We start from the raw sequence: 26,292 nt of genomic DNA, 5'->3' as shown, positions 1-26,292 counted from the left end.
TATTTTTTGTATTAAAAAATATTACTTAGAAGACTCGATCTAAGTGGACGTGGATTCTAATCTGCTCATACGAAAACAAATTTTTAGCAGGATAAATAGAGGGAGAACGTAATGTTAATACACGCCGTTCCCCATTTTCTGTGTACTTTTTGAGACATTGCGTGTCCGAACTCAAAGACGCACTTTCGTGTTGTTATCAAAGCAATGAAATGACATTCACGACCTTTACAATCAGTCACAGACTTTGCCGCTGAACTACGGCGGTCTCATACGACAAAATTCCATATACAAGTTTTTAAAGTATATTATTAATAGAAAAAAATATATTTTTGTTCTATATTAACTTAATTGTAATTTTCTTACAGGTATCGCTGCAAGCTGATGCAAAAGTGCAGTACACGTGATGTCTCTACAAAGCAGTTTCTTATAGCGAGGATAAGCCGCCCACCTTACTGTATCCCATACCAATTATTGCTTAAAAGTAAGATTTTTTTATTATTATTAAGAATATGACGTTATATTAACTCAGTGAGCGGTGTTAAATACTTTTTATTTTTTAAATTAATCTTTATCAGATTTACACTTATTTAACAGACTGGATAACGTGTTATCATTTGAAACACCAAACATCCAGACACAACTTTTTAAATCTTGATATAGAACATTCTCTGATGTTTTCTGGGATCCTACTGTAAAAGCGTACACATTGTCACATACAAAAACTATGAACTCGATGCAATCGAGTTACAGGTGCAATAAGTTTACACCTATTTCTAGTATTGATATTATGTACATCACCTTTGGTAAAAACATTAATATTTTTTTTAACGTACATAACTTTTTTGAAAGCGTATTGAGATGCAAGGTAAGACTTAAGGTTCCGTAAGACAAAAGTTTAAATATTATCAATTGCATCTCATAAAAACTTATGACTTCAGTTACACATTATGCATACGCGAATATCTCGCTTCTGCAGAATAAAAATTGATGTCGAAGTGTCGATTAATAATGCCCTACTAGTTATGCTACTATGCAATCTAATGACCTTAACGACTAGGTCAAACTGAGACCGCGGGTGTGGTCCAGGCAGCATCCATTGCTCTGAATATCATTTGAATATCGTGTAATCAAAACCTATAGAGTACTAAGAAACACAATACATGCAATTAAAATTTATAGATTTAGCTCTTCTTCCTCCTGGCACTGAAAAAATAACTACAAACATATATTTGTAGTTATTACGTAATTATAACTACAAAACAAAAAATGTTACCTGGTAGTTATCTACCAGGTAACATTGATGATGAACATAGCATAAGCGCGATGTTTGTGGGTTCGATTTACTATATATATTTATATATGCCGGTCGCGAAGATGACGAGACATAAGGAATCTTGCGTCAAGAACCTCCTTTCTAAAGTGTCTATATATTCTACCAGTTATTGCTTCCCAACGCTGTGCCAAAAAGCGAATGCAAGCTAGCATTCCCCGAGTACACACCGGCCTTTACTTTACCTCCAAGTAGATATATCAATAGAGACACTCTAATATACGTATTCGTGGGCTGAAACGTATAGTATACAGCAATTATACTGGTATTGTGCTGGCTGTGCCATATGCAGCTCGCTCTATATACCTAGTTGTGAAGGAATATCATATATATAACGATGAGTTATATATATGATTAATTAATTTAGAGTTGCATTACTTTATAGGGTAAAATCGGATTAGACGCCCTACGATAAATCAATAAAGCAATTAATAATTTTAAAAAAATATTAATAGTAAGTTTAAATTATATAGTGCGAATTAAATGATGTTGGACTATATACCTATATGTTAAGAGAAGGTAAAGAAAAATAGACTAAGTTCGCAACAGAATGGTACCCGAGAAATAGCAAAAGAAATAAAGGCAGACAATCGAAAAGATGGGAAGATGATATAAAAAAATAATTGCTCCGGTATGGACCCGTCTAGCAAAAACACGGAACACTTTAGAGGGCCTTTGTCTACAAACAAGCTGTTTTATACAAATATCCAGTTGTCAATGAATCAAATTAGAAACAAAAAATATGGAATGCCTCCAGAATTTGACAGATAATGGGGAACGGAGTGTCTTAACACTATGTTACTATGTTCCCTCTGCCTACCCAGCTGTGTGCAGAATAAGCGTGAAGATGAGAATATTTTTGAAATTAACTAAAATTTGTTACGTATAAAGTTTTGAGAAAACATCCATTAAGCATTTTGGATATTTTTGTAACATGTTTTTACACATAACAGAATTTAGAAGAAAAGAATTTAAAACGTTATATACTGACGGCGGCACTGAACGACGCAGTTTGCCTTGCTAGAGTGAAAACGTGAGAATAATTCATTCCCCCGAGTAGGATCGAACCCACGATAATCGCACATATGGACGCTGTCGGCAGGCTAGCCGTGATGGCCTGGATTATGTACAGTAATTATTAAAATTAATTAACTTCACAAATTAAATTTAAATTGTTCATAAAATATATTAAAATATAACTAAAGCTATTATAGAAAATAATTGTAACGGTTGTGCGTTTGATTCCCACTCAGGGGGGTGAAATAGTTCGTTTTTTATTTTTTTTCTTTCTGAAAAGCGACACGTGATGCCTCGAAAATTAAGCGGAAAGTGAAGAACGGAAGTGTATTAATAAGCGGTATCCCTGTGCCCACACATAGCATGATACGAATGTGGAAATCGAATCTGCTTTACATGATAATAGGAAAACAATTGAAATTTTCATTAATTTATACTCTATTTAAACATATTTTTATATATCTAATTATAATTATACGCCTTAATATCGCACTCATAAAAGTTAATTAACGATTAAGATGTTAAATCGATATGAATATATTTATATCGATTAAAAGTCGATTAAACGCCAATTATTTTTGTAAACGGCGGCTAATATTGTAAAAGATGTAATTGATTTCTAAATACTAATTGTAGGCAGGTGTTTGTAGACTACTCTGTTTTTAAATTTAATGTTAATATTTATTTTATTTAAATTTAAAGGAACTATAATTATCGGATTATTCTTAATATATAATATTTTCTATGATTTGATATTCATTCTTATGAAAATAAATATAATAGTCACCTTAAGCATTTTAACTAGAGTTTACTGTATAACATTCTAATAAATAATTAAGGAGATGTTACTGATGACCTAGCTTTCGGACGGCATATATATGACCGACGCGAAGAGGCAGTCGACTTTGACGGCTTTGTAAATTTTCATATATTTTCGAACTACTGTTATTTCTTAGATAATTATTTAGTGTTTATAATTAATTCATACTTTTCTTTGGTAATAGAAATCGAACTCGAACTCTTTTAGAAGAGAACCAAAGTGTAGTTTAATTTGTTGGTGTGGTGTAAAGTTTGGTCCTGCGGGTCAATGCCCGCTACTTTTTATTTAATGTTATTTAAATATATCAAGGGTGTGACTGTAACGCGACGGTTATGGGTTCAATCCCCACTCGAGGAAGTGAAATATTTATTTATAGGTATATATGTACGCGCGCATGGAAAACTAGGTACTTTTTCTAATATAAAGATTTTCCTTTAGTTACTTTTGCTTCTTTTTTTTGTTCATTTCAATTAACCAGATATTTTTTCTAATAATAAACCCTTATTACTCTTTTTTAGCTTATTTTAATGATTTAGGCTTATATTTTCTTACTGATTCTATTGAAAACTGAAAATAATTTCATAAACATCTATACTTATAATAAATCTGTAGAAAACTCATTTCTGTACATTGAAAATATAAAAAAAAAAAATAGCTAGGGTGTTAAAGGACAATTAACAGAATCCATTTCCAGCATTTTTGGAATTTTTGTCTGTTTGTCTGTTTGTCTGTTTATCTGTTTGTCTGTTTATCTGTTTGTCTGTTTGTCTGTTTATGTGAACACGTATCACGTAAAAAGTAAACAACAAATTTAAGCAACGTTTACATATAAAAATTACAAGTAAATCAGAGTAGGTTTTAGTTTTTATTTCATTGTAATCGCTTCAGTCTAACAAAAGATATAAGTATTTAACGTTTTCAAGAAGTTAATATTGGAGATCTATTGACAACAAATAGTAAGTACTAACGAATCTTGATAACGAATAAAACATATCTCAACAAGTTATTATTTGTTAAGCATTAATTACTTCGGGAGAAATATTATTAATTTTGAAACTTTAGCAAAATATAGTTTTTGATTATTTATACTGAGAAAACGGTATGTTTTAACTATGATCGAACGGTGACAGTTTAACTATTAATTAGCACAATAGATGGCGCTCTGGCAAGATTCTCTGGAAGAAAAGAATTTGGAAACGTTTTAATTACATGACTGTTGATAAACATATAAATAAAATTAAATAGTCTGTAAAGTGTAGTAAAATATGTTTTTTGATTACTTATACTGAGAAAACGGTATGTTTTAACTATGATCGAACGGTGACAGTTTAACTATTAGCACAATAGATAGCGCTCTGGCAAGATTCTCTGGAAAAAAAGAATTAGGGAATGTGGTGTTTTTATCAGTGTATGTATGTTTATAAGATAACTTATTTATATCTATTAATATCATATTTATTATTACTATTTACACCTTTCTGCTATCTTCTTTTCTTTCAAACGGCCGCCATTGCACTTTTTTATTGTCTTTTTGTAAATATTGTTACTGTATTGTTTCTTTGTTTTTAGTGCAATAAAGTATTATTATTATTATTATTATTATATACTAGCCGACCTGCTGTCCCGAATAGCAGAATAAGTATTAAAAAACACAAAATAAAGAATGACTGTTAGGCGGTACGAAGTTCGCCAGGTCAGCTAGTATTTAATAAATATTCGCTTGAACTAAACGGGCGTAGCCGGTCCGCTACTATATCTATAAAAACATGACAAAACTGAAAGTTAATTTGGTTGTACGCGCTAATCTCTGGAACTAGTGTTTCGGACTGAAAAATTTTGTGATTGACAGTCCAATTATGGAGCAAGGCTTCAAAGCATTACCTTAATTGTTACAATCTACCAAAGACCGCAGGTAGTTTGTGTAGGTTGTAGAATATAATTATTAAGCAATATTAAATTTTGATATCTGTTTATTCCCAATTTTGACACACTAAACTATTATTATAACCAGAATTGAACAGAAAGTGAGGAACGGGAGTGTTCTAATGGAGTGTTTTAACACTAGGTGCGGGATATAGCACTGAAGCAGCAGCAGCAGCGTGAAGCTAAAAATTATATATTATTATTTAGAGAAAACTGTGACACGGTACTGTTCAGTTTCAATTTTCAATTCAAAACCAAGCACAGGCCAATTTTCTAGATATAGGCGGAACTCACGAAAAAAATAATTCATTTTCCCAATGAGAATCGAACCCGTTGTGGATTGTGATCACAAACGCTCTACGGCACTGGCCCTGGCGGCACTAATACACAATCAATACAAAATTTCCATTTACATATTTTTAATAATGGTATATCGATTTACTACCGCTTGACCTTGGGAGGAGGCCCCTATCGGCCTTGACTTCCATGCGGCGCGCGCTTCCCCCCCTCAGAATAACACTCTTACCCCACTCAGCTCACCCCGCACTTACCCCGGCCGTACCAACGCATTCGGTACTATAATAAAGCTGTAATTCTAAGCTTATTTTGAGCTTCCAATATGTTTTTAAATATACATTATAGTAGATTTGGAAAATTTTGAGCTTATTTCTATGTAAATGTTGATGTTGTCAAGTTACTCTATGTTGATGTGTTGCGGTATTAGTGAAAGTGTCTCGTAGATACGACATGGACGTGTGATTTGGAGATATGTGAGTTATTTTTATAATATTATATATTTTGTTGAGTGTAAAAGTGTTATTTTGTAATAAATTTGCTATTATTTTAACCATTTTAGTTGAAATTGCATGATAAAAGTATAGGACTCATTTTGACAGGTTAGCGTCAACATATCGATTGAGTTCTTATTTTGCTTCAAGAAAGAGACAGAGACAGGGTAAAGTGAAATGTGAATGTGAATATAAATATTTATTTAATATAATATAAAAAAATAGTTATTTAATACAGATGTTGGTAAAATTATAATAATTATGCCATGATTTAAATCGTAGAGTTATATAATGGTTTAGACGAGTTATTCAAAATTTTATGATTTATATGTTATGTTTATAAATATATATGTTTTAAACTCCATAACTGTATGTTTTTAATAGTTTTTTTTTTCTTTACTCGTATAATTTGAGTCTTAGTTTATATGAATTTTGAATGAGGCTCTCTTAGATATATTTTCTTTTATTTATTCTTTTTATTTAACTGATTACAATAATGTTTTGATGAATAAGTGATTATTATTTATAATACTTAGGGTACCCTGCGCACACAGTCATTGGATTCAAAATGGCGTCCTATTGATTTGATTTCTATGTTCAAAAAGATATTGTAATATGTACCTACATACCTACTAAATGTAGTTTTGACAGGTTTTATGTTTGTTTTCTTTTTCTTTTATTATAAATGCGAAGGATTGTAATTGTGTCCGCAAGCATATGCAATGCGAATGAATGATGTGTTTTCTTTATTTGAATGAATTTTACTTTTAAGTTTTTTTGGTGGAGTGCGCATATCTTAGAAATTGAAAAATTCTTGACTTTTTTTATTGTGTGCCTCACGCAAAGAAACATATTTCTTTAGAAAACGTATAAAAATTAGAACAATACTTTTTTAGAACATGGTTAAAAAAATTAAGGTAGCAGGATTCAAACCTACGTTTTCAATGTAATTCCCACTCCGTTAAAATGTTTATATGTTTTTTTAAAAAAAAAGCATGGAAAAAAAAATAGTCCATTTATTAAAAAAGACTATTGTATCATTTTAATCGTTTATTTTAAAAAAAAATATGCAATAACCCAACCAACCAACCCAGCTCCAAGGAGCTCTACTTCTATATGATATTCATTTCAGATTGGTTTATTGATATTAATTTAACCTTGAGTTTTGTCTTAGTCTTTTATATTTAGCTACGGAACTCTTAAATAAATTAGAATTTTTAATTTACACTTTTCTATCTTTAAATTGCCGATATTTCATCAACTTTTGACTCTCATTTTACGCTTTTAGGTGTAGGTTCTGCCGTTACGGTTGTACCTCATATCATAGTGTGTTAGTTACTTTAAACTTTTAAATGCATTAAAAAATATTTTATTATATTTTTTAAATATTTTGACATGAATCATGACAGATAGGAAGGAAGGAGAGTTCGGACAATGTAGGTGAAGATTTAAAGGGACAACTCCTTACAATTGCACTTGAGTCCCAAATCTTCAAGTATTGCTCTTGTTGCGGGATTACAGCGTAAATAGCTAATATATTATTTAGGAGAAGATAATTAAAATTCAAATTGTAAAAATATTTTTAAAGAAATCTAATAGAATTTTTCAACAACATGAACTAGGTATATGACAATTTAAGCGCAATGTCGATCACAATGAAGTAACTGACTTCAAAGATTTACATTTATTCGTACTAGATATCAAGCCCTTGTAAGGTTTTACTATTCAATGCTATCCGACGTAAATAGTACGTAAATTAATTAAATACTCGTTTATTTAATATAAGTTTTCGCCCACAACTTTGCTTGGCTTGAATTTAAGACGTAATAAAAGACATGAAATAACAACAATTTTTACATGAGGAATTTCGAGGAATCCTCGTTTCTCTCCCCTACATTTCATTATTTTGGAACGTTTCTGGAATTTCATCCGTATTGTATGTATATTACTGTCAATAACGAAACAGTTATTATATATATATAATTATATTTACATTGTTGATTAACTCCATTTTCCACTTTTTTTTAGCATCACGCGCATAGCAGGCAAGGCAGAGGGAACCTAAAAACCTAGTATTCATTCCTCACTTTCCGGAAAATTTCGAGGTATTGTGCGTTATATATCGGAACTTAACGCCGCATTTTCTCAAAAATAATTTCAGTGTAATTATTTTCATCTCCCCATTCGGGTAAAGAAACTCGTGCAATCAATGACGTTGTTTCCCGCTGAGACAGAGACAGAGGAAACTAAGTGTTGAGAGTTAAGACACTCCGTTCCCCACTCTTTGCCGAATTTTCTAAACATTGCGTATTGAGTTTCTGAATTAAATTAGCGCTTTGTATTATTACCAGAGCGAGGATATACAAATTATTAGTTCCCCTAAATGGGAATCGAGCCTATAACCGTCACGCTTACAGCCAGACGCTGTGCCAGTGCGCCACGACGGTCTTTCAATTTTATTATTCTATTAAAATTATTAAACTATAATGTCATTTGCGTTAATGTATCACGATTAGGATCATTAATAATTTAACCACGTATTACGATGTATTATTTTATATCATTTTTGTATTCTAGCAATAGTAAAACTTAAGACAAAATAACTTAAATGTATGGCAGTGTTTCATCCATCCATACCTATATTATAAATTCGAAAGTAACTCTGTCTGTCTGTCTGTCTATCTTTTACGCAATCAGGGTCAAACCGCTAATTCAATTGTGATAAAATACTCATATAGAGAAACTTGAGGGTCTCCGGAAGAACATAGAATACTTTTTTTTCTCATATTTGTAATATTTTTGATATACACCAATACATTAAAATATTTATTAATTTGACATGCAATTTATTCCGCCATGTCAATAACAGCCGTCGCTATGCGACCGTTGCTAAGCAACAGTTTGCAAAGTTTGTTGTTAGAAAACGTCACCCAAAATGGGGTTGCTTAAATCATCTCTCTATTGAAAACTGAAAATAATTTCATAAATATATTTAATAAATATTCGTATAGTTCAAGCGGGCGTAGCCGCGTTCGGGTACACTAGTATTAAGTATTATAAAATGAATTAAAATGGGATTACGTATGATTGCAGATGCAATGATTGTGGGCGCGATTCCCCGTCGGGATAATTAATTATTTTAATCGTTTCGCTCTGGTAATGTTGACGTTGAGTTCCGTCACTTAACACGCAGTGTTTCGAATTTGGACGGAAAGAAGAGATGGGAGTGTCTCAATAGTAGGTTCTCTCTACCTTACTTACTTACCTTGTTATGTACGTGAAGATAAAAAACTTAAAAGCTTGTTTTTCAATTTCACGCTGTATCCCGCGTGTTAAGATACTCCGCTCCCCATTTTCCCCCGAATTTTAGAGGCGCTTATGCCTCGACACCCCAGCGAAGTAATGAAAATATTAAATGTTTAATTTTCTCGAGTGGGTATCGAACCCACAACCTGTAGTGCTGACAGTCACACGCTTCTTCACTCTGCACTACGACTGGCCTAATAACTTATATATGGACACTTATAATCTTTCTAAAACAATTTAATACTAATATCTATTTAAATGACATTTTGATATATCGTTCTACGGAATTAATTAAAATCGTAAGATTACGTAAATAGATACCAATTTACAATAGTAAGCTTCATTCTATCTGGAGTGTTAACTAAGCCCAGTTTGTTAAATACTTTGAACTATTTGTGTCTACGAATCTATTTTAATCTTTATTCAATTCTAGAACTAGTTAGTCGACGTGACTAACTGACGTTGTTGTAGACGACTGTAGGTTCGATTTCTACTTCGATTGAAAATAATATATTCCCGTATTATTTTCATTTTCATTTTCGGAAAATGAGAAACAGTGTTTTTAACATTAGGTTTCATTTGCCTATCCTGTTATATGCGGGCTTGAAGCTAAAAAAAGCACGCATAAGTCATAGTCGTACTAATTACATAAAAAACACAGTGTTAATACACTCAAAATCGACTTGACTTGAATTGACTGACGGTCATATGTGTTGATGTCAATGACTAATTTAATTTACTCGTTCAGAAACAGCCTTAAATGTAATGTTATTGATTTGGGTAAGAATTTATATTATTTGTAAAATAAGTGTAATAATTGCATATTACAAAAAGACCCAAATACCGCTACGTAAAAATTCCTTATAGAGTATTCCCCCACTGAAAGGAAGTGTGTTAATGGGAACGAAGTGTCTTAACACAAGGTTCCCAGGTTCCTTATGCCTACTTTGCCATATGTGGGATACAGCCTGAAATTAAAAAAATAAAGTATTCTAACCAAACCGCGAAGTAAGTCCAACTAACACATCCGCATACATTTGGCGGCGGTTTCGGATCAATACTTTGGCAAGCGTCACCACACTTAGCGCTCTCAATCTACTGAAATCGTCCTATTTCGTTAAGTGTAACTGAGTTACGTAAATATATCTGTAGAGTTAAAAATTGTTAAGGTTATGTACGTAATGTACCTATTGTAACATAACACACAACACATTTTAAGATAATATTCCACATATTGTTAAACTACGTGAGCTACGTGTTGAGTGGCAAAACTCAACGCCGCGCTTTGCCTCGACCCCAGAGGTAAAAAATGAAAATATTAAATATTTCATTTCCTCAAGTGGGAATCGAACCCACAACCTGTCGCGTTTACAGTCACACGCTTGTGCCCCTGCGCCACAAAATTTTATTGATATCTAAACCTACTAATTTAATGTATGAAATTATGTATGAGTGAAAGTAGCCAAAGATTCTAGACTTATAACTAAAAGAGACCTAAAAGAGAAGAGACTCACTTTTATCATGTGAAAGAGAAAAATCTAAAATATTTTATATAATGTCGTCCTTTACTTTTATTTCACAAGGTAAGCCTTGAGCTAAAGCGGGAAGTAAATAACTTTAAAACTGAAGTTCTCTCTGCAGTTCCTGCATAATATAATAAAGTAACTTGTTTAATATTCATACTGGCTTCTATTTAAATCCTATAGAAGGTGATTTCTGGAATAAAATAATCCTTTTTAATGTAATACACCTTAAACAAATTGTTATAGTTATTATTCATTCATGTTCCACAGTTACTCTACTGAATCATAATGTCTTCTACAGAGCTAGAATAGAAAATAAAGTGATTTATGACTTAATTGTTTCTAAATAAAAAACGGTTAAGTGCGAATCGGAATCGCTCACCAAGGGTTCCGTTTCAATTTTGTGATTTTGGGTAAAAAAGGGGAAGTAAATCAACGTTACGCGAAATCAACTACAAATATATTATATGAGTGTGTCAAATGAAGTACTTTTTCTTTCATGACAGGCACCTCCGCACCCATATAGATCTCCAATTTATTTGTCGGTGAGCTTAACGTTTAACTTGGCTCTCATTTCATATTTATGTTCTCTATATCTCACTGTGACAGTAGAGCATATCTCTCGCTGGTTGATAGCGATAATTACGAATTCAAATCCAAGTTAGAGCAATATTTGTACGAGAAAGAAGTAAACAAAAGATTATCTAGCGTTCTATTGCTAAGGGAAATTCATGATTATGATTGTTTTGGGTTTTTTTTTTTCATTTACAAAACTGATTATAAGTGGTACATATTAGATTTTTTTTGTCTTGTTAGCGTCACGCTGTATCCAGCACATAACAGGGTAGACAGTAGGAACCTAGTGTTAAGAAACTCCGCTCTTCATTTACCTCCTAATTCTGGGGGCATTGCGTGTTGGGAAAAATATTTCATTCCCCCGAGTGGGAATCGAACTTATAACTCAACGCGTTTACGGGCGCACGGTTACAGATTGTAATATCATAATTAGAAATAAATTTCCTTGTCTCAGGTACAAACAAGCTCCGAAGAAATGGACGCGTTCACCTCCTTCGTCAAACCCTGTGAATAATAACAAAGGTAAGACATTTTATGAATTATAATAAAAATAATACAGGTATAGAGGCCGTTGTTCCTGTCTTTACATCATAAAGTGTTTGTCGGGCTGTAACATCATTCCCCTAAGGGGCACTTGAACCCACCACCATCGCGTTTACAGTCCGAAGCAGAAGAAAAAAAATTTCATAAATGACTACAACAAATGTCAGAATAGAAGCTTATGATATTAATTTCTTAAGCTCCTTCCAACTGGGGTCAAGCTAGCTATCTAGGCCGTAGACAAGGTTGATCAAATTACAAATACCTACTCTTATATATTGATAATATAATAGTGCCACGGCCATTCTCTAGCTATACGTTTAAACATCAATAGTATTTTAGCTGTAAATTGGGGTACTGGGTTCAATTTTTAAGGTTTTTCTGAAAGATTGTGAAGTATTGTTATTTTAGAGGCCTTCGTCACCTGCCCAGCAAGCACTCGGGTGAATGAAATATTTGAATATTTTAATTTCCTCCCTCTAGTAAAGAGGCAAAACACGGCGTTGAGTTCCGCCATTCAATACCTCGAAAACTCAACGGAAAACTCCACTTTCCGCGAAAAATGTAGTAAAATATAATAATTATGGTTATTGTATAACATACAGAAAATTTATAGTTTTTAATATTTATTAACAATTAAAAAATCGTTCAGCACTTCATATCAAAACTAAAACTTTAAGATTATTTGTTCCAGAATCGCCATGCCAGCGAGAGTGCTGAGCGGGCGCGCGGGCGCGGAGGTGAGCGTGGCGGACGGTCCCCTCGCCACCTTCGAGACACTCACGCAGGCGGCCGTCATCGCTGTCATGGGAGTGGCCATTGTCGTCTCCAATCTTTTAATCATTGCTGCTTTCCTCAATTTTAAAGGTAATTAGTTATTTTTTAACCGACTTCTGTAAGAAAAGGAGGTTATCAATACGACTGTATTTTTTTTAAATTCACGCTGTATCCCGCACAGCAGGGTAGACAGTGTAAACAACACGTGGACAAACACTTTGTTCGTCAGTTTCAAATTCTGCAGCCTCTTTTTCTTCTCTATTCTTTACCTCGCTACCAAGGAGCGAGGAAATGAAAATATTGAATACTTCATTTCCTTGAGTGGAAACCGAGCCCACAACGCCACCACTGCCTTCTAAGCAATAATTGTTAACTTAATTGGTTATTAAGTTAATACACCAGAGTGAGAAGTAAGTCGATACTCGTTTCCCTCTGCCTATGTGCGGGATACGCAGTTAAGCGACAAAAAATTCATACAGTTGTTCTGCCTTCGAGGTTGATAAAAACAAGTGGTAAATAAGTCACATCAACAATCACAAAAAATATTTCCCCGAGTCGGAATCACTAACAACCGTCATATTTTCAATGAGAAATATTAACACTATTTAACAAAAATATATTATCAACAGGTTTATCCAATGAAGTGATCAATTACTACCTGCTGTCCCTCGCCGTGGCGGACCTCCTTTGCGGATTGTTTGTTGTGCCTCTATCCGTTTACCCCGCTATAACTGGACGATGGATGTTTGGGGACCTAATGTGTAGACTAGCAGGCTACGTCGAGGTCACCCTGTGGTCCGTCTCCGTCTATACTTTCATGTGGATCTCAGTAGACCGGTACCTAGCCGTTCGGAAACCTCTCCGTTATGAGACGGTTAGTGCGACGGTAGATATCAATTTTTTATTACTTCCTCCTATCTTCCACAAAACGGGCGCTCTGGTTCTACTGACGTGAAGAGCTTGTTCAGGGCGGTAGCATCAGGTCTCCATCAAGTTAACTCAGTCTAACGCTTTGTAGTTTAACTCTTGACTTTTAACTCATTTCTAATGGACTCTTTAACTTATTTTCTCATCTAAAGCTGTTTCAGTTTTGTCTTATTATCTTTGACTTTGAAGTTTATTTGCCAAAGCTTTCTATGCAGTTCTTATTCAATGCTCTCTTTCGCATTAATATTTAAAAGTTTGTAATAATGATCTTATTTTCTCATATCACTATAATATATAATAATATATGACTAAATAATATCATTCACTTGGTAACGAACTTTTGAGGACTAAATTGTTTCTTGGAAAAATTGGCAAATTTTTATCTTAAATTTAATTTTTTTGAAACAAATTGATGGAGGAATCGGATGTGTGTGTCATGAACATTTATTGCATGAACCCTAAAACCGTACTTTATATTTTTCCTTATTTAGCCTTGCATGTAAACGATATTTTATATGGAACATAAGAATATCTGTATTAGAATTAGTCTGATTTTATGATATGGTCATCTAGAGCCAGAATGTCATATATGAGCACTTCTTACACTTTTATATGTCCCTTTAGCTTTAAATAACTAATATTGAGTAGATAGGTAGTTACACAAAAATATTTTTTTAAGAACTGTAGGTACTCTAACTCTCATTAAAAAGATAAAGTGTTTCTTGACAACTAAAATCACCTTTATTATTAGATATAAGTGAAAATTGAATCCATAATCGTCGCGTTCAGTTTAACATTTAATATTTGAGTTACAGTGATTTATTTTAGGTACCATACAGATTTGAAGGTGTTTATTATAAATTATATTCATCAAATATTTAAATTTATTCGACATCTACGTATTTATTCAAATGGAAACCATTCTGTTAAAATTATTTAAAATATTATTAAATTGGTTGTTCAGCCCTATATACGTGTATGTATTAAGTATAGATTTAAATATCTGAATAAGGATGGTTATGACCTGCCTATTAACCCACTTGTCAGTTCAAGCCTATATTTGGATGCATCCAGGTCAACTGTTTTTAGTCGATGTATTCAAGTTTACAACAATAGGATGCTCTATTAAGATACCTCTTATATTAATTACATTCCAATTTAACTTTAAAAAAACTTTAACTTTAATTTAACTTTAAAATTGATCTATTAAATGATTCAGTTTATTTTTCTACCATATTACAATATCCGTTTAGTTCCTGACAACCCTACATTTATTGTATGTGGAATCACAGTCAGAATAAAATATTTATTTCTGCTTGCAAAATGCCTATTTGTTTTCCCAATTTATGTATATTCGATTAAATATTGAGTGTAGCATATGGAGAATGATCCCTTCCAATTTCATTTTAGCACTTTATAATATAGCAAGTATATTGTAACTAAAATGGATTTACATTTTAAACGGTTATATAGGTCCAAACTCGTACTAGAAGCCAATGCTGGATGGTCTTCACGTGGATTTCCGCAGCCATGCTTTGTTGTCCTCCACTCCTCGGATACAAAAAAGAAGCTAATTTTGACAAGGAATCCTTTATCTGTATGTTAGATTGGGGCACCACATACGCTTACACAGCAACTTTAGGCATCCTCGTCCTAGGTCCCAGCGTTATATCCATCGTATATAACTATTTCTACATATTTTCTATGAAAAGGAAGTTGAATAGTGGAGCGCCGATACACGATAAAGAATACGCGACGGCATTAGCAGAAAATCTATCGAACCCCAGCCATTGGATGAGTTTTATACTGGTCACGGCATTTTGGCTCAGTTGGGCTCCTTACGCCGGAGTCAGACTTTACGAATATTTCACAGACCAAGAATTAAAAATCCCAATGCTGCACTTCGGCGTGGTATGGCTCGGTATACTGAATTCCTTTTGGAAGATAGTTATCCTCATATCCCTGAGCCCACAGTTTCGACTGGCGCTTCGAATACTCTGTCTCACTGCCTGCTGTCGGACGAAGGGACGCCTACAGGCTGAACTAATCGGTATGGACAACGACGATTGAACTTAATTATAGTTGCGTTGAAATTATTCTAAAAATTTTCCTTATGATTAGATGTAAACAATTTAGTGTTTAATGTACTATTCAAAAATTTGATGGAGGGTTTCTATGCTCAATAGATTTTGGTGTCATAGTACAATATAATAGTATTTAGATGAGTACTGGCTCTGTGTGAACAGAATACAGTAACAAATGTATAACAACAACAATCACTACAAAAGTCATTCCTCTAATTAAGCTAGCAGAGTAGAGTATTATGTGTTGAAATATAATCTATATTATACATATTTATACAGTTGTTAGACATGCATAGAATTGTTTTTGTTTTTGTGTGCGGTGGGCGTATAACTTTGTTTACTTTGCGCTGATCTGTTATTTAGATAATAACGACAAACATACATACATATAAAAAATACTGTTTACAATAAATTCTCATATCATTTTTAAAATCACTCTCTAGTGTAGTTTTAATATAGAATTAAATTGGTATAACTGATAATACTAGAATTCATACATAAGTTGCATTTTGTGATATATTAGTCAAATTCACGTCGTAGTGGCTCAGTCGTCTCATACGATAGTTGTGCGTTCAAATCCACATAAAGGGTATTAATATTTATAGTAAACTAGCGGACCCGGACGCGGCTTCGCCTGCTTTAACTATAAGAATATTTATTAAATACATTGATGAAATTATTTGCAATTTTCAATAGAATTAGTAAAAAATATAAACCTAAATAATCAAAATAAGCTGAAAAAGAAGACTTGTTATTAAAACAAATATCTGAGTAATTGAAATGAACAAAACAAAGAAGTAAAAGTGACTAAAGGAAATTCTTAATATAAGAAAAAGCACCTAAAGTTTTCCGTGCGTGCGTACTGCGTACATAGATATCGACTCTATGAAATAACTAAACATTTTTCTATATTAAATAGGATAATTTTCGCAAACAATATCAAATAAAATCTCAAATGATTAAAATGACGATATATTAAGTGTATAACATCGGTTTAGTTATAAATAACATTAAATAAAAAGTAGCGGGCAATGTCGCGCAGGATCAAACTTTACATCACACCAAGAAATTAAACTACTTTTTTAACTACAGTTTGGTTCTCTTCTAATAGAGTTCGAGTTCGATTTCTATTAGAATAGAACCAAAGAAAAATATAAATTAATTGTAAACAGCAAATAATTACATAAAAATTAACAGTAGTTCGAAAATGTATGAAAATTTATAAAACCGTCAACGTCAACTAACTGCCCGTTCGCGTCGGTCATACTCACTATGCCGCCCGAAGGCTAGGTCATTTCCAATCAGTGACATCTCCTTAATTATTTATTAGAATGTTATACAGTAAACTATAATTTCAATCTCGATGAAATGCTAAAAGTGACTATTATATTTATTTTCATAAGGATGAATATCAAATTATAGAAAATACATCTTCTCAACCTCAACCTTCAGAGATAAACATATACCATCGCGGACTTTTTAAAAAAAATATTTAAGGGACAATATTTTTGTAAGAAATTGTTTTTATGTCTCATAAGGTTAAGTCGTCGACTTAGCGTCGCCATGTATGCATTAAGCAAACTCATTTTGGGTGACGTTTTCTTAAAACAACAAACTTTGCAAGCCGTTGCATGTCAAATTAATAAGTATTTTAATATATTAGAATATCGACAATATTACAAATATGAGAAAAAAAGTATGTTCATCCCGAGACCCTCATGTATCTCTATATGAGTATTTTATCACAATTAAATTAGCGGTTTGGCCCTGATTGCGGAAAAGACAGACAGACAGACAGTTACTTTCGAATTTATAATATAGGTATGGATATGTTATTTCTTAAAGAAATTATGCGTTGAAGTATGCAAAACCAAAACCATATGCAAAGTAATGACATAAATAAATTGCTTGTAGCAATTTCGATTTAGTTTTATAAGAAATCCGTATGGGTCAGTGGCAAGGACGTATCCCATCCCACCGAGCCATACGGATTTTTGGGGTGGGCACGCTTCACCCGGCACTCCCTGCACCCACTTGCACGGGGTCTAACAGGCGTAGGTTCGAAACTTGCTCCGTTAAAATTTGTATACGTTTTCTAAAAATATAAATACTTATTCAAAATCTTATTAAAATTAGATATACTTTTGTAACTAAACACCTTACAGCAATAACTTTTACTTACTGTTGTTAATTCGATATTACTTATATGTATATAAGCGTTGATTGTTTTTATAAGCTTAGGTTAATTTAGATTTTTAGTAGAATTAGCTAATATTATTAGTAATTTTTGGATTCTTAAGCGCACACTGTTTTTTTCAAATAGCATTTTTTTATACGGGTGTATTTAACTTAATTTAAAGATTCATTGAAACAATTATATATATATGTAGGGGCATCAGAAGGGGCCTCATAGCGTTCTTCTAATATAATCCATTACATAAAGCAATTTAAATTAAAACAATAAATATAAATTGAAACGTAATAATTGCGAAATTATAATTAAAACTAATACATAGCAGCGCGCCGTATTTTATATATATATTTATATATATATATATATATATATTATATTATATTAATATATTGTATTATATCAACAAGCATTATAGCATTACACTTAGCCTTATTAATTCTAAATTTAGCTAACATTACATTATATACAAGATTACAGCCGAACTCAAAGACGTCAATTATTATCTAGTCGACATTAAAAAATTATTTAATTTCTATTAAACGCTAATTAACGTCTTTTTAATACAAATTGGGATGATCCATTGTAAAACTGAACTTAAAAACACATGCAAATAGGTAATCATAATGATATTAAAATAGCATCTGCAAAAAAATATATAGAGCAAATAATAAATATATACATTTTTTTTTAAATTCATTATAGTAAAAATGCTATCTGTTTTTATGTATGAACTGAAAACTGAAAACATTCCTCATCACAGGAATTTTGGATTACAGATCATTAGCTTAAAAAAAATATTTTATTTTGGTATTCCATTGATAAAAACAAATCAAAATCGCCTAATGTTGTCTAGAACAAACGCACAGACAGACTAAAATATTAAAAATCATTGTTTGGCGTTCTATTTCTTCTACATGAATAAACGGCTCCAATTATATGTTTTTTCGTATATCTACCATGAGCTAACAACGATGAGTTACAGTTTTTTTTATAATATAGCTTTGTCATAATTTTTCTTGCTGATGCTTTTTTTTGATGTGATGTTGACTGAGTGACAAATGCTTGTCATTGCCGCTTGCTATTGTAATTATACATACTTGTATGTGTTCATAAGTTCAATTTAAGGATTCTAGATAGACTGGATACTAAGTCTCTAAATACAATAGAATAAGAATCACACTAATTATGTTTATAACTAGGCTACATTATAAATTACGAGTAAAGAGTAAATGCGAAACAAAATCCGCTCTTCCGTGATAATATTTACTTTGTACGGTCCCAATGTAACCGACCAATGTTTGCAAATGCTTTTTGTACTTATAGTTATTTTTATGTACTTATAATTTATGTGCATTTTCGAGTTTTCATTTGTATAGAAAAAAAATAATGTGTATGTTTAATTTCGTTTCATAAATTCGTTTTAGAGGACTTGTTTTTAAGCTATATATTTCTTTAATCTTATAAAAAAGAGTGTATAAAAAAACTAAATCTATAAAGAAAGTATTAAACGGTTGCAATTTTTAATTTTGTCATAACAATCGGCTAGCCTATAGGTATATATTTTTTGTAGTACTAATAGTTTGACCCAAAATATTATTCTTCTTTCATCAACCGTCCTTGATTGAAGTCTTTTTTCGGGTTAAAGTTAAGATAAATAAGTTTATTCCCATAATATTAATCGTAATAAAAGAGGAAAGAACGATCGTTTCCTCTAGTGATGTGAAACCATACAAATGTCTTTGAAAGAACCTACAATACACCACTGTAAATGACAGAGTCAGATAGACTCGGCTAATCCATGAAATTTAGGAAAACCCACAATGTTTTAGTACAATAAATAAATCAAGTTACAAGTTTTATATATTATATAAAACTATTATGTTTTTATTTTCAGACATTTCCGGAATTTAGGAGGGTAGAACACTTGGTTTTCTCACTTATCAGCCATTCTTATCTTCTTAATTTCTATAGATACTATTTTTTATGTTTACATTTTTTATTAATATTATTTTTTTTGTTTCTTTATTTTTAATTGCATTGTTGCTACACCGCAACTTATTTTTTAATCCTCTTCCATGGGTTGGCTGGAAAAGATCTCTTATAGAGATAAGTCTGCCATTGTAAATTATCTTTACAATTTTTATTGTCTTTGTGTACTTATTATTTGCAGTAAAGAATATATATATATATATATATATATATATATATATATATATATATATATATATCTTAATTGAGGAATAGGATAATTTTCAACATAGTGTTTAGTCAAAAGGAACTGTTGACTGTCTCGAAATTATTATAAGAAAACGTACGCACAACCATCGCTAGCAATCAAATACAATACAAATAAAATGGGAACATTTTCAACAGAACAGCGTTATGTCTATAATCTTTCCTACTTCTTAATTCTGTTATGAAAGGTCAGATCTTCTATTCTTCTGCGCCGAGATGTACAGTCATGGGTCGTCTAGTCTAGCAATTGAGATTTGTTTCAGGTATCTTAGCCGCCAAGTCAAGTATAGACCGCTTCTACTCTTTTATAAATATTTCCATATTAATTTAGGCTTAATAAAATATCACGTGAAACTTATTTCGTTATTCGTTAGAACTTAATTCAAAAGTTAATAATGTTTTTATTTGCTAACTTCTCTTTATCTAACGCTTCAACTTTACTATCAGACATTTAATAGTAAAAAGAATTTCACAGCTCAAAATAAAAAAATAATACTCCAACTTGGCCGTCCTAAGTATTTTAAATTATTAACAAAATGTTATCATACATTCAGAAAATCGATGTCATTATTATATTTTCAATAATAATATAATTTACATGAGTTGTTATATTTTGCAGAAGATATTTTTTTATGAATTGGTCCCGTTATTTGGGCAAAAAGGAAATAAATGTTTTCTAGGCACTACATAATTAAAAAAACCGATTGTACCGTATTGTTTTCTTAAAAATATTAAAATATATAGCCAAGTAATTACCGTACTTTCTTACGAAGTGCATAATAACTCTATCAAATCTTTTTATTCTTCAACGGTAGATAATATTTCTGCTCGATATACCTTACAAGACGATTACGGTGTACATTAACGGATGTTAACTACACTCACACAGAGGATGTATTTTTTTCTCAACTTCCCTGTATCCCGCACATAACAGGATAGGAAGAGAGAACCTGGGAACCTAGTGTTACGACATTCCGTTTCCATTAAGACACTTCAGTTCCCCACATTCCGCCGAATTCTGGAGGCATTGCGTGCTGACGCAGAACAGAGAATGTATACTTCGTTGAATTTTAATTAATATAAATGATATTTAATTCTGAGCCTTTTCTCAGTTCTAAATAGCTGTAGCGCTTAAACTATTAGCGTACAACCTGAACATATTGTGTCACTGTTACTGTTTATAGTTTTTCGGTTAACTAGAATAATTGTATTAACTAAGTATTCGGATAATCGATAATTATAATCGGAAATATATGAAAATGAGTGTCTTTGGGCAAATTCGTACTTTAAAATGGTAATACAACCTCGCTCGCGTAGTTCAAATTATATTATAGTTCAAAACAAAAAATAATTATCTATCAAAATTTTAATTAATTTTTACCCTTAGATATCTTCTTACCTATCGAGTGAAAATTATTATGAGACGATTATTACGAGAGAAATTCGGATAACCGCGAAATTCTTTTGTCTTTATGTTATAATTGATTCTCGAGTATTATAACAATTATTTATAATAGTTAACACATACTTTCGTAATAACTGTATATAGTTTTGTTATTAAATTCGATATATCAGTGTTTTTTTTTGCATTTTTCTAATTAGGTGCCCTTCATGAGCTGCTGTAGTTATAATTTAAAAGTAATTTTATATTTAGTTAATTAATTTACGTTGCTAAGAATATTTGGTAATTGTTTAGTAACGATTATCTAAAATATTACTTTTATATTAATAATAATAAATTACTTTACAGAAATAATGATTATGTAAAAAATATTTTATTAATGACAACATCTTAATATAGAAACTAATGTTTGTGTCTCTAAATACCTATGTATATTTAAAACATGTTCTAGATTTTTAAGTATTTTTTTTCATATATCTACTTCTCAAATTCCCTTAAATTTACCTGTTAAATAAAATAAATTCCGTAACATTTTTCAATTTAAATAGAAAAATTATAATATTATAACTACTTAATAATAAAATAATGCCTTTGAAATAACTAATTTTAAATAACTTCAAAGATATTTAATATAGTCTTGTTAAATACTATTGTTACAATTAGTATTTTGCTAGATTCTAAAATAAGATCGTGTTTCATGACTGTTTTATAATTTTTGCTGGACTTAGCTAGGTATGTGGGTAACTTTGCATTTCTGATAACGACGGAAAAAAATAAAAGGTTATATCCTAAACTTTTGAATTTTGGTGAAAATACGTTTATAACATTCGATAAAAATATATACGTAACTTACGTTGATAGTCTTATAGCTTATTCAATAAAAAAAAATTACAGTTTCCTTAATAATTACTTTCCTATAAGTTACAACCCTTTCGCTTTAGTCCGTTGATTTTTTAATAAAATAAATATACCTAACATAACCAATGTTGTTTCAAGTAATTTAATTTGTTATTATTTTTAAATATTTTCTTAAAAATTCTTACTGGTTTGAGTGTAAAAAGAAAGATATGGTTTTAAAGCTATAAAATGACAAGTAAGTTAACAGAAAATTATAAGACAGGCGTGAAACATCAAACGCATTGTGGCTGTCATCAATAACTGCCTTATAAAATATGCTTTTACGTTGAAAAATAGTCTAGAACAGTTTAGCAAGATCCAATATATTTACAGTTCGTTATATAAATAGTTCTAATATATAATATAGTTATTTATATAGAGTCAGTCATGTCATCGCTATATTTGATATGCGGCGACAGGTGTAAAAGTACGTACTTACAAAAACATAAAAAGGTAGTAGCTTTGCTATATAAAAACAATGATATTATTAAGACTATAAAAAAATATTTATTATTTAAAAAAAAAAAACATAATTTAACAGTCGTTAATAAATGTCTGTTAGCCACTAAACAACATTATTAATTTTTAATTTAAATACAAGATTTTTTTGAACCAAACTCGTCACGACTGATACAACTGACAAAATTAAGAAAGAATATATAAAATTTACGATAATTTTAAAAAAAAACCTAATTTAATTTTACATTAAGCTAATTTCGAGATTTCGTTTTAAGAAGATGATGATGAAATGCCATTAATACTGCCACTGTGTATCAATCACCGCCTGCCGCGTCGCGTACAAAATATAATATAAAATTAAATGTTACGTTAAATTACCAGAAAAAACTTTATTATATGAAACTGGTAGTAGTTTAGAAGCTTTATTTACAAGCAATAAATTAGAACTTGCATTTTTAGAGTCAATTTATGTCATAATCATGTTTGTCTCGAATATACTATATATACTATATATACTATATATAGGTAGTATTGCATGCTTAGAATAAAACTTGCCTCAAACAACTCAAAACTGAAAATCGACCATACAAAATGTAAAATTGAACGTGGGGCGTGAAATTTAACTTCGAACTGGTATTTTTGTGTAATTTTTCAGACTTATTTTTTTGTAACATAAAACTCTGGAGGTCCACTCCAGAATAGGCCACGGGTATAAGGTGACGGATACCCCCACTCTTTTCCCTTATTCCTACGCCAATGATAGCGATTTATAAATGATTTTTTTTTGAATTAGGCCTTTTACATTTTAAGCGTTCGATATATCTTGTTGATATTGTTGTAATAAAAGTAGTTTGTATTGTTGAAAATTACTAAAATAATGTTAAAAATAAAATATTATATTCTAAATTGTTCAGATATGTAGTACACCAAATTTTTGCTAATATTATGCAGAACTGTATATGTATATAGATTTTTAGATTAGCATATTTTAGATTCTAGATTTTCTTCGTATTTATAAGATATGTGAGGCATATATTGACAAGTGTTATTTTTGTTTGAGTTATAGTTTTTAAATTACATATTATGTTGAGGTTAATCTGGCTTAAATAGAATATTTCAATAGTGGCTGGGAACAACGCAGGTCTTGTGACGAAACTACACCAGAATTTTTTCCTAAAAAATTAAGAGTAAAACTTATCTATTTCTTTTTATTTTAATTTATTTACACTCTGTCATAGAAAAAACTAATTATTCAGATTAACCCCAAATATTACTGTTCAATTTATGTAATATAGAAAATATGTTTACAATTACATATAATTTAACACATTTATATTTAATAAAATCTTATTTTAAGCACACTGTTTCTTTTTATACTATTTTAGAGTTTTAGATTCATATAATAGAATTAAATGACAAATTCAATAATAATAATTATTATATTAATATTTTCTTAAAGTTATTATTATAAAATTAATACATTTTTGGTAATTACTATCTATCTACATTTGAACTTAATATTAACACGCCATGGGTTGGAAAAGAAAACATTTCACGTATTTGAGTGTGCGTAAAAGAGTGTAAGTGTATGTGAGTGTGTGCGTGTAGAGTTTTATTCGCACAATGAAATACAATTTCTTTTGTTAATTATTTTGTCAGACTAGAAACTAATCAAAGTCAAATTCGAAGTCGAATTTTATAATATTTTTAAATACTAACTATTTAATCAGTATATTTATTTCGATAAATGAAAATATGAAATATATATTTTTTAACAATGCGAGTAAAGTTTCATGAAATATTGTTTGATTACAGAAATAATTACAATTATGAATAAAAATAAATATTAGTTTTACACGACAAATATTTATTTTGGGAAAAATAATAAGCTTAATTGTTGTATTAATATTTGCAACGGGACGTTTTTTATATTAATTTATAAACATATTAGCAACAAGAGTGACTGTAAACGTTAACGCAAAAGTAGAGAACGGAGTGTCTTAACACTAGATTCTCTCTGCGTACCCTTCTGTGGTTATTTATATACTATATTTAATAACAGAGTGTAATACGTGGAGTGTTAATATTTAAGTATTTAAATATTTAAGTCAACCAGTCTACTATTTAGTATAAAAATTAAACTATTTAAATAATAACTGATTCTCAACTACGTTTTGTCAATAAATACATTTTTGCCTCGTTATGTTGTTTTATTCAGATACAAGTTTATAGCCCGAATGGAAATAACTAACAATGGTAGTGTGTGTAAATGGTCTATTCAACACAAATAAGTTTTTTGAGGCCCCCAACCAACTTGTAAATTTGAAACTAAAAATATTTTGAAGCCCCCGTGACGCAGGGGCACAAGTTTACTGACTGTACGTCCAGTTGTCCGTCTCGAGGAAAAAATATTTAATATTTTCATTTCCTCGCTCTGGTGACAAAGTGCGGCGTTGAGTTCCGATACTCCACACGCAACGCCTCAAAAATTCGGCTGAAAGTGGGGAATATCTTAATACTAGGTTCCCAGGTAAGCCTATCTAAGGTTTAGTCTACCCTGCTATTTGTGGGATATAGCGTGAAGATAAAAAAATACTTTGAAATAGCCATTCTAAAAAAGTTCAATAAAAACTGTAACCTTACTTCAAAAAGCTTAAATGACGTATATTTTTTAAACGGTTTTATTTAGCTCACCCCGTTTGTTTGTTTGTTTGGGTCAAATTTAGTAATTGAAATTTAACCCTCTTCCCGTTAACCGATTGATCTGAAATTTGGTATACGCCTTTGATTCTGGTGACAATACAATTATCCATATTCAATATTATTGTGAATCCAAGATGGCCGCCGCTACAAGATGGCGGACAACTTAGATTTTTCAATCCCATCAATATGGATATCAAATGAAAGGGCTTGTCAAGTAGAATTCAGTGGACTATACAAAATCAAAATCCAAGATGGCCGCCACTATAAGATGGCGGACAAGTTAGTTTTTTTCAATCCTATCAATACGGGTATCAAATGAAAGGGCTTGTCAAGCAGAATTCAGTGGACTATACAAAATCAAAATCCAAGATGGCCGCCGCTACAAGATGGCGTACAAGTTAGTTTTTTCGATCCCATCAATATGGGTATCAAATGAAAGGGCTTGTCAAGTAGAATTCAGTGCACTATACAAAATCAAAATCAAAGATGGCCACTGCTACAAAATGGCGGATAATGTAGTTTTCAATCCCATCAATATGGGTATCAAAATAAAGGGCTTGGTAAGTATAATACAGTATACTATACACAATTACAATATGAATCTCCCACCTAAGTCAAGATCTGGTATCCTGTCGAGGACTGTGTGGCTATAGGGTGCCTAAAAATGATACGTCGCTAGGGGTACCACCCAAGGTAAAAGGTAAAAGCGCGCCGAGAACTGTATGGCACTAGGTGGATAAAAATGATATGTCGTTAGCGTTTTCCCCTCAAGATTCAGGCACATCTTGTTG

The 26,292-nt window shown here is 31.2% G+C and overlaps 1 protein-coding gene across 3 annotated transcripts; it reads left to right on the top strand.

Annotated features, from left to right (window-relative positions):
- Positions 1-363: 363 nt before the first annotated feature.
- Positions 364-24,999, top strand: DopEcR (G-protein coupled receptor DopEcR). 3 transcript variants are annotated; one of them, XM_085206734.1, is made up of 5 exons: positions 364-481; positions 11,738-11,805; positions 12,518-12,690; positions 13,230-13,474; positions 15,001-24,999. In XM_085206734.1, exons 3-5 carry the CDS (start codon positions 12,525-12,527, stop codon positions 15,595-15,597), a joined length of 1,008 nt encoding a protein of 335 aa, XP_085062860.1. In that variant the 5' UTR covers positions 364-481; positions 11,738-11,805; positions 12,518-12,524; the 3' UTR covers positions 15,598-24,999. The 3 variants fall into 3 exon arrangements, with proteins under 3 accessions (XP_085062860.1, XP_085062859.1, XP_085062858.1); XM_085206733.1 differs by having other exon boundaries at positions 13,230-13,486; positions 15,001-18,131; XM_085206732.1 differs by lacking the exon at positions 364-481 and adding an exon at positions 5,662-5,860 and having other exon boundaries at positions 13,230-13,486; positions 15,001-18,131.
- The last annotated feature ends 1,293 nt before the right edge of the window (positions 25,000-26,292 follow it).

Source organism: Heliconius melpomene, chromosome 21 (assembly GCF_056956725.1).
Source record: "Heliconius melpomene rosina isolate 202511_hmr_F chromosome 21, ASM5695672v1, whole genome shotgun sequence".
Classification (NCBI taxonomy): domain Eukaryota; kingdom Metazoa; phylum Arthropoda; class Insecta; order Lepidoptera; family Nymphalidae; genus Heliconius; species Heliconius melpomene.
This window is presented reverse-complemented; position numbering and strand designations above follow the sequence as displayed.

What these genes read in the sequence shown, in the direction of transcription:
- DopEcR (XM_085206733.1), top strand. Translation starts at nt 12,525, where the DNA reads ATGCCAGCGAGAGTGCTGAGCGGGCGCGCGGGCGCGGAGGTGAGCGTG. An exon ending in TGCTTTCCTCAATTTTAAAG is followed by an intron (nt 12,691 to 13,229) that starts GTAATTAGTTAT and finishes TATTATCAACAG; the next exon opens with GTTTATCCAATGAAGTGATC. An exon ending in ATGAGACGGTTAGTGCGACG is followed by an intron (nt 13,487 to 15,000) that starts GTAGATATCAAT and finishes ACGGTTATATAG; the next exon opens with GTCCAAACTCGTACTAGAAG.